Source organism: Calidris pugnax, unplaced genomic scaffold, assembly GCF_001431845.1.
Source record: "Calidris pugnax isolate Ruff unplaced genomic scaffold, ASM143184v1 scaffold198, whole genome shotgun sequence".
Taxonomy (NCBI): domain Eukaryota; kingdom Metazoa; phylum Chordata; class Aves; order Charadriiformes; family Scolopacidae; genus Calidris; species Calidris pugnax.
The window spans coordinates 28,534-44,149 of NW_015090925.1; the positions used below are offsets into that span (position 1 = coordinate 28,534).

Genomic DNA, 15,616 nt, shown 5'->3' on the forward strand with positions numbered 1-15,616 from the left:
GATGCGCTGCCTCGGGCGGCCCGGGAGCCTCCCGGCGCTCCCCCGGGGCCTGTCCCGCTCCCCGCCGCCCCGCTCGGCCTCCCGGGGCTCCCCCGGCCCGGGCAGGGCGCTGTAAGAGCCGGTTTCGGTCAGTAGCGGCGCGGACATATGGCCGCTGGGGGAAAGAAAGAGGGGTTTGGGGTTGTTTTCCCCCAAACTTGCCTTTGGGCGGCTCTGCCCCCTCCTCCCCGTCTCCCCCGGGACCGGGAAGGGTGGGAGATGTTAAAATTTACCCAAAAAAAATCCTTCTGTTGTGGAAAACTGGGTTTCTGGTGATGGGGAGAGAGTCCCCAGGGGGATGGAGAAGCAAGGCTTTGCGCCATCGGTCAGTAGCTGTGACACTCGTGGCCTTGTCTCATTAATGGCACCGGTATTTCCAAAGGCTGATTGCCATCCAGGAGTTAAAATGCTCGTTTTGTAGTGACTGGCATGTTGGTCGTACAAAGATGACACAGTTCAGCGTTTCATACAACCCCAGAACACTGAAACAATCAGAATTTATAGCTCTTGAATAGGCAACAGGCAATATTAAAATGTCTTTGCTCCTCCGTCTCTCTCTGACAGAGGATTTGGGAACTGTCTCTTATCTATTTCTTGCACCATTTTCTTACCTCTGTCTGTTTTCTGTTTACAAGCCCGAAGATGGCTGCTGCTCCTTCCTCCTGCAACGTGGAAGAAGACGAGAGCCTGAAGGGATGCGAGCTCTATGTTCAGAAGCACAACATCCAACAGATTTTAAAAGAGTGCATTGTAAACCTCTGCATAGCAAAGCCCGACCGGCCCATGAAGTTCCTCAGAGAACACTTTGAAAAATTAGAAAAGGTCAGTGATTTTCAGGTGGCTTGTAACTTTGGATTTTTAAACTGCAAAAAGATTGTTTAAAACGCTTTAAATATTTTGGAACATTTTTCATTTTAAATTATCAGGCTACTGTTAAAAAAGGAGCTGTTAGAAGAAAAAACCAACCCTTTATGTGCTGATGTCTACTATAATATTGGTTATTGTATAGATTTTTTTTGTGTGTAACACCATGATTATAATTTCTCATCAAACTGCACTTGTGAAAAATGGCCCAAAGAGTTACAAGCATATTTTGTGTTATGGTATATGATGTCCTGAGCTCTTGTCTGTGGGAAGAACCTGCCTATGAGAGCCAAAGATGCTGCTCCCTGGTTATTCCAGTGCCAGGTGAGGTGCTTTTCCCTTCCCCTACAACTGAGCAAGATCAGGGAACCAGCAAGTTCTGAGAAAAAACCCATTGAACAGTTCACTGTTTAATTTTTTGCTCATCCCAGAGACCTCCAGTAAGAAACACCATATACTGTGAGTGTTCAAAAGCAGCGTGGAGGGGAAACATTTGAAAACATTCCCAGACAAGTTCTTCCTAAAGCCTGTGGGTGGGAAGCCTCTGGTGGGAAGGGCCTGTTGTGTGAGTGCAGCTTTTCCCTGGGGATGGGATGTCTCCAGAAATCCAGCACAGTAATTCTGGTTCCTACAGCTCTTTGCCTTCCTCGCCCGACCACCTCGGGGGGATTTCTGGAGGTGAATTGCACCGGGGAGGATTTTCTGCTGTAGGGTAATGTTTTGACTTGGTCAGTTTCACGGTCACAGTTGAATTAAGGCTTGTAAAGAAAGATACATGGTTTCAGTAAGTTTTATCCTGTTTTTAGAAGACCCTTGTCGTGTATAGGTTCTCTGAAGAATCTTAATTGAACTGTGAATTTAGCAATTGCCTGTTACAGAGTTTTGCATGTGAATGAGCCATAGGCACGTTTGCCATCAGCTCCTTTAATTTTGGTCCTGTGTAGGGAGAGGAGTGAAAATCTTTGGGGTTTAAGCACGATTTTCTAAATGAAGTCATCTATTTTTCCACCAAAGTGTGGTGTTTTGAGGTTATTTTCTGAACTCATTAACATAGCACAGTCCACGGAAGGGACCAGTAGAATAACAGCGTATCTGTCAAAAACTGACGGGGGCAGTTGAGAGCAGATGTGGGGTATTTTTCAAGGGGTTGAAAGAGGAGCTTATGGAGAACGTGTAGAGCTCGATCCGCTCAATGTCCTGGAGCTACCTCAGAGGCGAATACAAAAAGTGTTTGGTTTGTTTTGCTGACTACATCTCATAAAATCAGCTCAGAAAAGCAAGATTTAGTATCGTTTGCAAGATCAGACCAGATCACAAGCGCTTTTCACCTTCTTTCTGGTGACATCAGGGCGAGGTCCATCGCCTTCAGCCTCCGTCTGCCCTCCTGGATGCAGCAGGGCCAGAGACTACCCCTGACCCCAGGGCTCTGCCTGGCCCCTGATAGGATTTTTGGGTCGAAGATGTCTGGGAGCAGGTTTGTTTTGGCAGGAGGGAGCGAAGCGGCTCAGAACAGAGCCAGGCAGTGAGCTCATGGCTGGGGGGCTAATGCTGAGGTCTGTGGCCGGGCCATTTTTTTAATTTGACAGCGTTGACATGGCCTGAGAGGGCTGTAAAGTGAGAATGTGAATAAATACTTCAGCATAAAGCACAAGAGGTTGAGGTTTGATTCCGCAGCCGTCGTTTTCAGCTGCAGAAGTGCCAAGGTCGGGATGCCCGATGCCTTTTGAAGCACAACATTCAAAATCCTGACTCTGAAAATAGTTCTAGGAGAACTTTAGTAGGTATTTTTTTTCTCTTCACTTAATACTGGCAGGACCTGCTTGTCTTAAGATGCCAGTAATTGCCGGGAATCAGCCTAAGTTTCTCTATTCTCAAGTTTGCAACTCTGTTTTCAGCTCTTTTCTGCGCTCAAGGGAATGTCAGAGGGTTTTACAAAGCAACCTTTGGTTGCTTTGTAAAACCCTCTGACATTCCCTTGAGCGCAGAAAAGAGCCAAAAACGTTTTAGATACCTGCAATATTAAAAATTGTGTAATGTTTTCTTTTGAATGATTTGGTTTACCGTAGAACTTCTACCCCATAGAACTTCTTCTTGGTGGATGGGGTGAGGAAAACCTTTCCCTCAGGGGTATTAGTGGGCTTTTTTAGAGCTGGGGGGGAATAGATGTTAGCTAAGGAGCTGTGGCATTAACAGCTGTAATTAGGTCCTGTTTACGTGAGGACTAATGAAGGCGTAGGAGGAAAAAACAGAGAACCCATCTTTTATCACTGGTTCTTACCTGATGTGAAAAAGTTAATTACTGAGAAGTTACAGAAAAACCTGGGCTCAACTGTTGGTAATTAAATAAAGCAAAATGAGCTGGTGTGTGCAGCTCCACCTGGTGCTGTTGGACAGTATCACACACGGCCCCGCTCGGGGAATAAAGGCATTTATTTGCATGACAGATTTGCTGTAAACTAACACTGAAAAGAAAGTGTGTATTAAACTACACATTCATTCACTCTTGGTAAAATACAGCTTATTTATTTATTTGTTATAAAGATTTTCAGAACCAAGGGCATTTGAGCATCAAAATTTAAACTTCAGGCTTTTCTTCTGCAGCAGTAGGCTCTCCTGGTATTTATGTTTTGTCCCAACAAGAAGTGTTTCCCTCAGTAATTTCCCCCAGAACCTGTCCAGAACAGTGACATTCATTCCTATTAAGTACAGGTGACTATGCTGAGTATAACTCATTCCTTTAGGCTACGCTGGGGAGAGGTTATGGATTGGGAGGAGAATCTTATGGAGGAAAAACTACCCAAAAAATGCATTGGCCAATCAGTTTGATAAAGACGAGTAAGACAAATATTTGTACATCTTTCAAAGCTCGCAGAGCAGTCGGGTGGTGGCTGCTCGGTGGCCAGAAATGTCCCCAGAGCCTGTGGGAATGTACTTGGGCTACCTAGAGGCTGAACTCATTCCTATTAAGCACAGGTGATTATGCTGAGTATAACTCATTCCTTTAGGGGGAGAGGTCATGGATTGGGAGGAGAATCTTATGGAGGAAAAATTACCCAAAAAATGCATTGACCAATCAGTTTGATAAAGATGAGTAAGACAAATATTTGTACATCTTTCAAAGCTCGCAGAGCAGTCGGGTGGTGGCTGCTCGGTGGCCAGAAATGTCCCCAGAGCCTGTGGGAATGTGCCTGTGCTACCGAGAGGCTGACCTCGTGGAAGCATCAATGGGGAAAGGTGATGACCCCGTACGCTGAGGACAGCGTGCTGAACTCCTGTGTTTTATACCTCAGCCTCTTGTAGCACAGGTGCTTTGGCTGAAGGTGGACATTCAGAAGGTAAATGGGTCACTGCAGTCGTATTTATTCGTTCTTCTTTCTTTTAATTGTAGGCAATGATGGTATATTTCCTTTCCAGTTCATTATCAGTGAAGTCAGTGATGATATTCCAGTCTCACCAGCCTGTGCTACCGAGAGGCTGACCTCGTGGAAGCATCAATGGGGAAAGGTGATGACCCCGTACGCTGAGGACAGCGTGCTGAACTCCTGTGTTTTATACCTCAGCCTCTTGTAGCACAGGTGCTTTGGCTGAAGGTGGACATTCAGAAGGTAAATGGGTCACTGCAGTCGTATTTATTCGTTCTTCTTTCTTTTAATTGTAGGCAATGATGGTATATTTCCTTTCCAGTTCATTATCAGTGAAGTCAGTGATGATATTCCAGTCTCACCATCCATCTCTCCCAGAAATCCCAGGAAAGATTTTTGTTCACAACGTGACTAGGTTTTTGGTGACTTGTGACCTGGTTAGAATAGAAGTAGGATTAGATGATGTCTATCTGCAGCAGGGTGTTACAGTTTCCAGTTCGTTATCACTGAAGTCAGTGATGATATTCCAGTCTCACCATCCATCTCTCCCAGAAATCCCAGGAAAGATTTTTGTTCACAACGTGACTAGGTTTTTGGTGACTTGTGACCTGGTTAGAATAGAAGTAGGATTAGATGATGTCTATCTGCAGCAGGGTGTTACAGTCACACGGCGGTGTTGGTTTGTAGGTTTGGGGTGTGTTAGGAGGTCTTTGTGTTGGGCTGTGGCAGTGATGCTGGAGGCTTCAGTCCGTGGTGCCCACGTGGTCCCCTGCTGCAGTTCAAGACTCCTGAAATTATGTGCGATGTCTGCTGAGGGTGGTGGATGTGACACAGGACCTGTGTCCTCCTCAGCTGGCAGCTGGAAGCCCAGCAAGGCCACCCAAAACAGCACTGGACTGTGGCCAAGTGGCTCAGACCCTATGTGTCCTACAAGTGGGGAGCATCCCCACTGACACCAGTGCAGATACTGGTGTGAAGGGAGGAACAAGGTTCTCACTGGGGCTCCCTCAGAGGCCCTTAGGCTGTTTTTTGCAGTTGGCTTCCCTGTGTTTTCTCGTTTTAAGGTGGACATAATTGGGCAATATGATTGTGAATTATCTGTGCCATCCAAATAGAGATCGAGATGGCCTGTTGTCATGACAACAAAAGATGGTGAGGTGTTTACTTGAAAGTGAGTTCTGCACAAGCATTCACATCAAGCTGTGTCTGAAGAGGAGTGTTTGAAGAACTAGTCTTCAGAGAGCCCGTTCCTCCTTTAAAATACTTGCTGTATTTGTGCAGTTTTACCCCAGGATATACAGAAGACGGCTTTTTGAAAGCTTAACCCAGGACAGAGAGTGTGCTTTTATTTTCCAAAGGCACTCTTTGGTTCAGTAATGGCAATCCTACCTAGGCTACAAATAGCAGCGTATGGAAGAGCCGGCCAGTCAACTCTCTGCTGTTTATATAAAAGGAGTTTGTAGCGAAGAGACTTCCTTTTAAAATGAATCATATGGTAACTCACTTTTATAATCCTTTAATATCTTCTTGGCTTTAAAAGGTATTTGGGTTTAAGAGCATGCTTTGTGATATTAATTTTATCTCACTGAGCTTTCTTTCGTGCATAAATCTGTGCTGGGGCAGAGGAGATATTATTTATAATTCCTTCAAAGTGCCTTTTATACAATGTGTATTGGAAAGGAAGCCTGTGTTTGATATTCAGATGGGGCAAACTCCTGCTCTTCTCTATGAGTAAATATGCTATGGATAAAAGAACTGTGTTAAGTGTTGCATACCATTAAATAGTTACCTCCCTGCCTCCTTGTTGCAGTTACGTTTTAGTATGTTTTCAGCTGCTTATTGTCCAGAAAAGTCTTCATTACCTTTCAGTTAAGCTTATGAAGAAGGTGTTGTGTCTACTTAATGTGAACAGAGAATATTGCACTGTCAGGGAGAGGTGTAAGCTGCAATAGCCAGCAATATTATTTGAAATTCTTTGGTTATAGGTTTGGTTTTGATGATTAGGTATTAAATATAATGATGTGTAGCACACATACTTTTGTGTTAAATGTTTGTATCTCTGCAAATGCATAACTGTAATTAAGGAAGGCAGAGGCAGCTGGAGAGGAGTTTCACAATGTGTAGTACACATACTTTTGTGTTAAATGTTTGTGTCTCTGCAAGTGCATAACTGTAATTAAAGAAGGCAGAGGCAGCTGGAGAGGAGTTTCACGTGGGGAAGAAGTTGATGAGAATGCTTAAATAGGATTTGCAGTTCTTACACAATGGGAAAATCTAGCTGAGTCATTTTTTACATATCCAGTGCTGCTATTTGAAATTAGAATTAGAAATGTGAAAGTTTCAGTAAGTATAAGTTTCAGTAAGTATTTAATACATCTGAACTCAGCGTTTTCTCTGATTTTTGGTTCCAGCACCTAGCTCAACTGTTCTAAAGCCCAGGAGTTGTTGGGTTGTAATCCCAACTTAAAAAAGTCTACTGATCTCAGAAAGAACTTGGCACTTTCTGAGGACCTTGAAGAGTCAGATCTTTAGCCAGCCCTCTACATTTTATCTCTCTGCTTGTCTCTTAAATATTTCAGTAGTCCTCTAATCAAAACAAGAATGTGTGACTTGTTACTTTGAATTATGCAGCATGGAAAATACTATTTAGTTATTTGTTTCAAGTAGCAGTGATACATCGAAGATGGTTGTCAAAGTCTCCTTGGGTTAATGAGAGGGGCATTGTCAGTGATGGCGAGGAAAGAAACTGGAAGAAGACCAGAAAAGACAAGTGGCATGACTGGATTTGTCAGACATTTGTAAACATCGGTGGCAAAACATAGATTAATCATCTGTTTTTCTTGCAAGCTCGAAAATTGTGAACTTGTGCCAGTTTTCTGTACCGCTCTTTTCTGGTGTCATACCTGATGAGTTCACTCTAACTCATTTCCTCCCTCAGGGACACCAACTGGCTGTGTTGTTCTCCAGTGCCACATGTCTGGCACCGCTGCTCCCTCCTCCACAGGCTCCAGCTCTTGCCTCGGGTTGGGAACTCTCATTGGGAATGAGCTGTGGAAGGGAGAGGCCACAGACGTGGGTGATGCGAAGGGAGTTTTCCTCCTGTGAGCTTTCCCGTGGATCCCAGGGAGCTGAGGAGCAGGAGATGGGAGGGCTCTGGGAAAACACAGTGATGGGAAATCTTGTGTGTCCCAAGTCTTTCGAAGGCAAATAATTCAGTGTATGAATTGACAAAGTCTCGCAACTCTGACATCCTTTCTTGAAGGTTTTCCATAGTGTTTCCTGCTCTTGTAACTGTCTCTTCAGGGATTCCCCTTTGTATTTTATTCTGCGTTCCATGAGCTTGAAATTTGGAGAATAACCTCGCTATTGGCCAGCTGGTGCTGGGCCAGCCATCGTTTTTCATAGTCCTCTGGAGCCTACCTTGGATCTTATTTGCTTGGACATGGTCCCATTGATTGTAAAACTGTTATATGGCCGAAATTCTGGAGTAGGGAGCATCTTTGTTCTTTCTGGTGATAGTAACCCCGCAAAGCAGAGCAAGATGAGGAAACCTATTTAATATATTGATGTGCGACTTCTGATATGTTCTCTGTACAAGAGACAAAGATATGTACAAGCCAACTGAGAAAATAACAGCTGTGATGTTGGAGAGGGAGCAGAAGAGGCTTGTTCTTCTGCTTTCTCAGCCAGGAGTAGCTGCAAAGATAATGTCTGCAGTTTACAATACATTGATTTCCATTGTGTGTAAGGAAGGGTTGAACAGGTCAGGTGTTGGAGTGATGATACCTGTACACACAGTGCAGTCCCCATCAGTCCTTCTTGCTGCTCACATTAAATTTTTAATATTCTTTTGGCAGTACACGTGTGTAAATCAACCGTCATCCAGACATGGAAGTGAAGAGGTTGCTGAGGGTCGTAAAAGAAGAGTAAATTGAGTGTATCCAGCAAGTTACCTACAGGGGCAAGGGGTGCTTCATGGTCTCTTTTTGCCTTGCAGGAAGAATGCAAACAAATACTGGCTCGGCAGAAATCCAGTTCCCAGTCTGATTCTCACGACGATGAGATTTCCCCTCCTCCTCCCAACCCGGTGGTAAAAGCCCGACGCCGAAGAGGGGGGGTCAGTGCAGAAGTCTACACTGAGGAGGATGCTGTTTCTTACGTCAGAAAGGTAATGTGTCACCATCTGTCCCATTCTGACAAGTACAGGACAAGATTTTCTCCTAGTTTGGACTCATGGCCTGTGGGATGGTGCCCTCATGCCAACGTAGGCATGGCTTGACCACCCTCTTCTACAGTTCTTTTGCTGCCTCCTTGACAAAGTATTTTCCCCGTCAGTGGCTTCAGAGTTCTCTGTTCTTTCCTTTTGGAGATGTGCTGCTGGGATGTGCTGTTTCCCCTCTGACAGGGTCAGTAATTCCCAGCCATTTTCTTGATATTCACAGACTCTGGCAGCTTCTGAGTTTTAGAACCTCACAGTTTTGGAGAGCAGCCTTTTCTACTGCTGCATTTCCTGCTTTTTCTTCCAAAAAGTCACTTCTAGCTCAAGTTTTCTTCTAGCCCAGGTCATTTAGGTTCCCCAGACCATTAAGGCACATGGTTCCCACGTTGATTGGGTACCTGACCCGTGGATTTTCAGCAGTCTGTTGACTGCACTTGGGTGATTTTATGTGACCATTGTCTTTGAAGAAACCCCAATCCTAAATTTGGTAATTTCTTTAGTAGGAGCACAAATTTGGGCTTCTCTTTTCTAACTGCCCTTTTCATGAGAATATCTAGCTGTCTTGTATCTTTGTTATCTCTTAATAATTCTACAATTTTTTTTAAAAACTGGCCAAAGCTTTCAGAGGTTATTAAAAGACAGACGTTGCAATAGTGCCTGTCATGTCTCTTTAGGGAGCCAGGCTAAAAATGCATTTCGTGAGCTTGACAGATGCTACTAATGTGCTTTTGTGCACGCCTGGAGTAGCTTTAACCCAAAGAGCTTTTTCTTTATGGAAATAGGTTTTGTCAGTCCCTGGTTTTTGGCAGAATACCTTTTGCCTTTGCAGTCAGACGGGCTTTTTTCATCCTCTTGTGATACAGCTTCACTGGCTGCTCTGGGGATTTCTGTCCCAAGAAACAAAGAGCGAGGAGAGCCTTTCGACCTAAAAACAAGTACAGAGGAGTATTCTTGTGGCAGTTAAATAATGCTTGCAAGTTTACAGTGAATTTTGACAGTGCTGTGGTCAAGCTATTAATGCACTGCACTGTTAAAAAACTTGTGTGATATTTTAAAAGCCACTTTCAAACGCTTTTCTTTCTGTGCAGTTTGCAATATCTGCCTTAAAAACTTCAATGAAGAGATTGCATTTGTCTCTGCTCGATAAGGGCTCCATCTGACTGTTCTGAAAATCAAAGGAAATATTCCTTCCCACACCCCTGAGTAATTCTTTTATGTTTGTAATGGAACCTGAAGTTAACTTTGTTTTCTTCCTTTTCCAACAGTGGTGCCAATAAGCCCTGACAGTGGCATGGGTAGGCAAGAGCCAGATGAAGCAACACAGATCGTTTTCTTTGTGTTCTGTGACTGGGGCTGTTATGATTTTAATTTCCTAGGAACTGACTGAGCTTAAATAATAAAGGTTTAGGGGATGGTTTCTTGTCAGACTAGAGATGCCGCACGGAATATAGGACCAGGACTGGGAGGGTTTGTGTCAGCACTTTGTCTTCTGCCATCACCAAACAAACCCCATGGTGAATCCCATGGATGTGTGTTTGTGACAGCAATTTCTAGAACACAGCAATAAAGGGAGACACTGAAAGGACAAATTATGAAACTAATTGAAAAGTGTAAAAAGCAAGGCAAGGGTTGTGCTGGGCTATTGCAAACAGATGGGATTTTCGATAGTAGCCAGGAGGAAGGGCTGGCTGGAATTCAGGTGTTGGATGGAAACACATGTGGGTCACAAGGCAACGTGAAGGATGCGGTGCAGGGGTGAGCTGCAGGCTGAGCAGGGCTGAAGGCAGTGCCATGAGTTATGTCACTGGCGAGGAAATCAAAGGGGATGCAGCTTTGAGATTTGAGCAAGCACCTGGCACGGCTCCATCCTGAGGAGCACAAAGGAGGAGCTCTGCAGAGGGTTATTTCGTTGCCTCATTTCTGAAACTGGAGAAAACAGTATTTGTCAACACATCTGTCATAACATGTAGTCAACAACTAACAGAATAACAGTCTTGCTGTAAAGAGGGTTATTGGCTCGAAGGGAACTTTCAGGATTACTGGGAAGAGTGATGTAAGAAATGGTCAAATGATTCTTCCCGACACTTGGTTTTGGTCAGCTGCCTGGTTCCTGTGACACCTAAAGGATCCTTCCTGCTTTCTGTGTCCCTGCCCCAACACTCTGGTCTCTTCCTTTTCCATTGCTGCAGATGCAGACTGAGGTGTGCCTCTCAGGAGCTCGGTTCCTTACACCACAATTGGTGCTGAGAAGTAGGGTGTAATCAACACATTTTTACCTTTTACTCAAAGAAATATTGCTTATTCCCTAGTTTAAGTAGTAGGTTGCTTCTGGTATTGTTTTTGGAGAAAGAAGAACATGAGATAGGTTTGCTCACTCCAAGAGATTTGAAAGGAGACAACACAGCTGCCAGTACCTGCTAATTACAGTATTTTATGGATTTCTCTCCCCCCACTCATCCCGGATCTTATATTTCTTCTCTGGTTGTCATATTGAGAACATAAATTCTTACCCTCAACGTTATCAAAACTGCAATTTATTACTTTCTCAAGTGGCTTTATATTATAGCCTAAGCCTGTTTCAGTGTTTGAAATCAAATTGCATCCCTTATCTTGATTAGTGGAATTTTCTGTAGGTTTCAGGATCTGCAAAGAAACACACCCAGGCGTGTAATGACCCTTCCTTCTTTTCTCTACAGGTTATTCCAAAGGACTATAAAACTATGACTGCTCTGGCAAAGGCCATCTCCAAGAACGTGCTCTTTGCTCATCTGGATGACAACGAACGAAGGTATGAGGTGCTTTATGATTTAAAGGAATCTGTAGCTTGACCCAAGGACAAGAAATTACATGAAATTTTATCTCAGGGATCAGAAGGATTCTCACTGATGTGTTTGAGGCTGGATGCACCCTCACACACACTGTGTTATGCAGAGGGTAAAATCACAAGCTGAAAAAGGGCAAGAACAGGTTAGAAAATATATTTGGACACATTTAATATTTTCAAATCAGCTGTGCCTGATAAACTTTATTCTAGCTTACTTAAGGAACTAGCTAAAGTGATCTCAGAAGCATATTTCTGAGAACTTGGGGGAGATAGGTCAAGTGCTGGAAGGGTGGGGAAGAGAAAGCATAATGTCTATAAAGAGGTAAAGGAGAGTTAGAGGTGAATTATGTTGCTGTTTGAAAAACTGGAACAAACAAATTATGTGTAAACACCTGAAGGAGACCAAGGAGTTCAGCAACAGCCAACATGACTCTTAGAAACATGAAAATGTCTTCCTACAACTGAGTAGTGAGTCTTGTGTCTGGGGAGGGCACAGCAGAGGCCACACAGCTCGACTTCTGGTCATGTTTTCAACATTAGTGTGTGTGAGAGTTTCACAAACAATCACGGGGAACACGTCTCCAGTTAAACCAGTGTGGAGTCTGTGCAGAACTGGTTGGGTTGCCATTACCAAATAGCAGTTACCGATGGCCCAGTGTTCTAATGGGAAGATCTACTGAAGTGCTGGTCTGGTTTTCATTGTTGTTCATGACCTCGGTGGTGGAGCAGAGTATGAGTGTTGGATTTTTAGATGACATAAAGATGGAAAGGGCTGCTGAAACATTGGGAGGCAACATTAGAAAGCAGAGTTATGCTGACAGGCTGAAGAAATGTTCTAATAAAAGTGGGATGGATTGTCACTGAGCCAAGTGCAGAGAAGTATTCTCGGGGAGGAAGAACACCTTTGTTAACTATAAGATGGTTTTGCAGTTTTGGTAATTCCTTGAAAAACTATGTGGAGCTTGGTGTGAATCATCGTCTGAACATGAGTCACTAATGTCAAGCTGTTTTGAAAATACTAACCTTTTACTGGGGTAACTGAATGGGAGAACATGCAAGACGTGTCCCGGTGCTGGAAAGATTTCAGCTGAAACACGGTGTCCAGTTTGGGCAACACACTTTGAGAGTAAATAATTGAGGAGGTTGAGGGACGAGCTGGGGCTGGGTGGCCTCCAGAAGACAGGTCTCCATCACTGCTCGTTTGCATCCTGTAGATGCAGATAGGTAGTTCAGTAAAGTCATGTACGGCTTCTTTTGGGTTCTGTCCTTTGGAATGGTGGAAACGCAGGTGAGGATATTTCATTTTCTGTGCTTATTTTCCTGAGTGTTTTCCACGCTGAAGACAGCATCGTTGTTTCGTTTAATGTCATGGTTGAGCATTCACCAAGATGTAGGAGGTTTTCAGGTGGGGGAAGGCTGGACTAACAGGGTTTAATTCCTCATTTCCAATGGATGCCTCTTACATTCTTCCTTCTTCTCTGAAAGGCTATTCCTGTTAATCCATCCTGTGTCTGTGCAGTCCCCATGGCTTGTGCTGCACTTGCTGCTTGGCAGCTGCAAAGCTCCTTGTGTCTGACACAACCCCTTATTTATAAAGACAGTGTGTAGTGTCTTATCTCCGTGTCAGATATTCCATAGGGCTGATTAATTGCAGGAGAAGTCATGCTGGAGTTAAGGCAAACAAGTATCTTTTTGCACTGGTGTCTGAAATAGTTTTGTTCAAGTGTTATTTCAGATGACATTTTTTCTTGTGCTGTGCTTAAAAACGGGCTGCCAGCCCTCCCGTGCACGGACACTCACACGCACTGTCTCGGGTGTAAAAATATATTGAAAAGTGCAATAAAAGGGAACTGTAACTGCATCGGTACTAGTGCAGGGCTAGTTACCTGCAACTTTTGCCAAAATTCTCATTTCCAGAGTCTGTAGGGTTACACAGAGCAGTGCAGCTCTGCAGGGTGACGGGACAGCCCCCTCTTTTCTCCCGAGATGTTCCCACTGCCTTCAGCAAGATCTTCATTCAGCTCTGGGGTAGGGTCCTGGTTCTCTCAATGCCAGGGGCAAAATGCCCATTCTCTGATGTGGAAATGTGCCTTTAACTGTGAGAGCTGTTGTTCTCATTTGCAAAATCAGGAATGTGTGGCTTTTTAATTGTTGTTTCCTCACCTGTGCACCTGATGTGTATTTTCTGTGCGTCCTCTTTTGCCCAGAGCTGGTCTGTTCCATGCACGCTGACACCAAACCCTCCAGTTTACATGGATGTATCACATACTTATGATCCAAAATTTCTTTGAATTCATGAGAAACTAACTGTAAAAAGTTAAAGCAACATCAGGGATTCATAAAATTAATTCCTTATTGTGTTTTAATAGCTATAGTTTGATTTTGTGTATTAAAATATCACGTATCTAACAAAAGTACTGGGCTATATTAGATCTTTTTTGGGATGTAAGGTAAATATTGATGAGCTGTGGAGAAAAGAGGGATGTGTGCTCGGAGTAGCCTCATGTCACTGTGCAGTGATGGGGTTCCCTGCCATGGTTGGGGTTTGTGGCAAAACACTTTCACTTCATTGAGGCTCGTTGGATCTGCTTTGCGTTTGGGATGCAGTTGGGCTGGGATTTGGATGTTGTCTCATCCTGCAGGTCCCTTGGCACGTGTGCTCTAACTCCTCTCTCCTCCTTTCTCCCACCCCATGTGGTGACATATTGCTTGGTTTGTGTCCAAGTGGGGTTTTTCCCCTTTGTTCCGTGTTTCTTCCGTTCTCCACATCCATCGGGACTCCACTCAAAAACTCACGGAAGAGGCTGCTGGAAGGGTTTTTTTAGGCAGGTGGTGGAGCTTCTTAGTGAAGCTCAGGTGTGAGGGCAACAAGGTATTTTGGAAAAGCATAGTTCATACCGGTGTGCAGACCAGCAGAAGCTGTGGAGGTGACCACTAAGAGGACAGTTTTCCCAGGTATAGAGCACTCTGAAGACCTGCTGGTGCCTGACACTGGAAGATGAGTAGCCCTGTGACGATCTGGTGCTGACGTGGTGCTCACCAAAGCCTCACATACATACACACGATCCTGCAAAACAGCGTCTTGTGTCACAGCTTTGGAAGAACTCCTGGACAACTTCTGATCCAGAAGACAGCGCTGTGAAGGACCCAGAAGAACTAGGAATTGCTCTGCACTCTCTTCAGGCCTTGAGAGAAAACATTCGTGGAGCTGGACCTACAGCCAGGTAAGAGGCACTCACCCTCTCTTTTGTTATACTGGGGAAAAATGAAATAGCAACATTAACTGTGAGGGGTTTTTGCATTATAAACATGAATTTATTTTTATAGGTGATATTCTTTGCAACAGTTTTTCTTTAGCGTCAGTTGAGGGCAGGAGCCATCTTATTTCTTTGCTCTTCTTTGCACCTATGATCCAAGAGGAAGTCCCACCAAAAAAAAAATTAAATAAAATCCATGATTATGACATTTGTACCTAATAAAAAGATCTCAAAGATGAAATGACAGACTTGGCAGAAGTGCATATTTCAGAAAGTAGATCTATCTTTGTCGTGTCCCTCCAGGATGCTGGTGGGAAGTTACACTTAAGAAGGTTCAAGCATTGTCGAAGGTGGTCATTGCTGTAGAGTGTAATGGCTGGATAAGGGAGAGAAGTTCCTTGCTGGTCCTATTCCTCCTGGTTCCAGTGAGATCTCATGGTCCCGGTCCATTCTGAAGGCAATTAAGAGTTTGCATAAACTTTCCCCCTTCTTTTGCTGTGTGTCAGTGGGGAGTTTTGTGTGGGGGAGGCAGCGGGCAGGCCGGGGGTGTCGTGCCGATGCCCTCCCCACTGCTCTGCCACAGGGAGCGACTTCCCTCTATGCAAAGAGAGAATTACACCCACAACTTGGCAGCGTTTTACTTCCTCTCCCACTCTTGGATATCCAGCAGATTAAGGCTGGTTCCAGCCTCTGAGGCTTCCTAGTTGTGAAATGGTGTGTAAAGTCAAAATTGGTGACAAGGGGCTAATCTGACTGTCCCAGTCTCCTCTAACCTGGCAGCGTAGCTAATAAGGATTTGTATTGGTTCAGCGTGTAGTGCTGGGGTACAAGTACATCCACTTGGCTTTGCTCTGGTGTGGAATAGTAAAGGAGGGGGGGAAAAAAAGGAGAGATTGTTTATTTTCATTCTGTGTATAAAAATAAAAGCTATTTTTTCATCATTTCATTGGCAGGATGCTCTGTCTCTGCTGGATGGGAGGAGGCACTGCGAGGGGGCAGCGAGAAGGTCTGGAGGTGACCTGCTGTGGGAATGGGAGTTGGACCCAGAGCT

General features: G+C 44.3%; 1 protein-coding gene across 7 annotated transcripts in view; it reads left to right on the forward strand.

Moving 5' to 3' along the window:
* The window catches only part of PRKAR1B (protein kinase, cAMP-dependent, regulatory subunit type I beta), an 83,890-nt gene that overhangs the window by 1,979 nt on the left and 66,295 nt on the right, over positions 1-15,616 (forward strand). For all 7 annotated transcript variants that reach the window (XM_014951422.1, XM_014951423.1, XM_014951421.1 and 4 more), the window contains exons 2-4: positions 675-861; positions 8,263-8,433; positions 11,181-11,272. In XM_014951422.1, coding sequence (XP_014806908.1) covers positions 682-861; positions 8,263-8,433; positions 11,181-11,272 — 443 coding nt within the window. In that variant the 5' untranslated portion in view covers positions 675-681. The remainder of the gene's footprint in view (positions 1-674; positions 862-8,262; positions 8,434-11,180; positions 11,273-15,616) is intronic.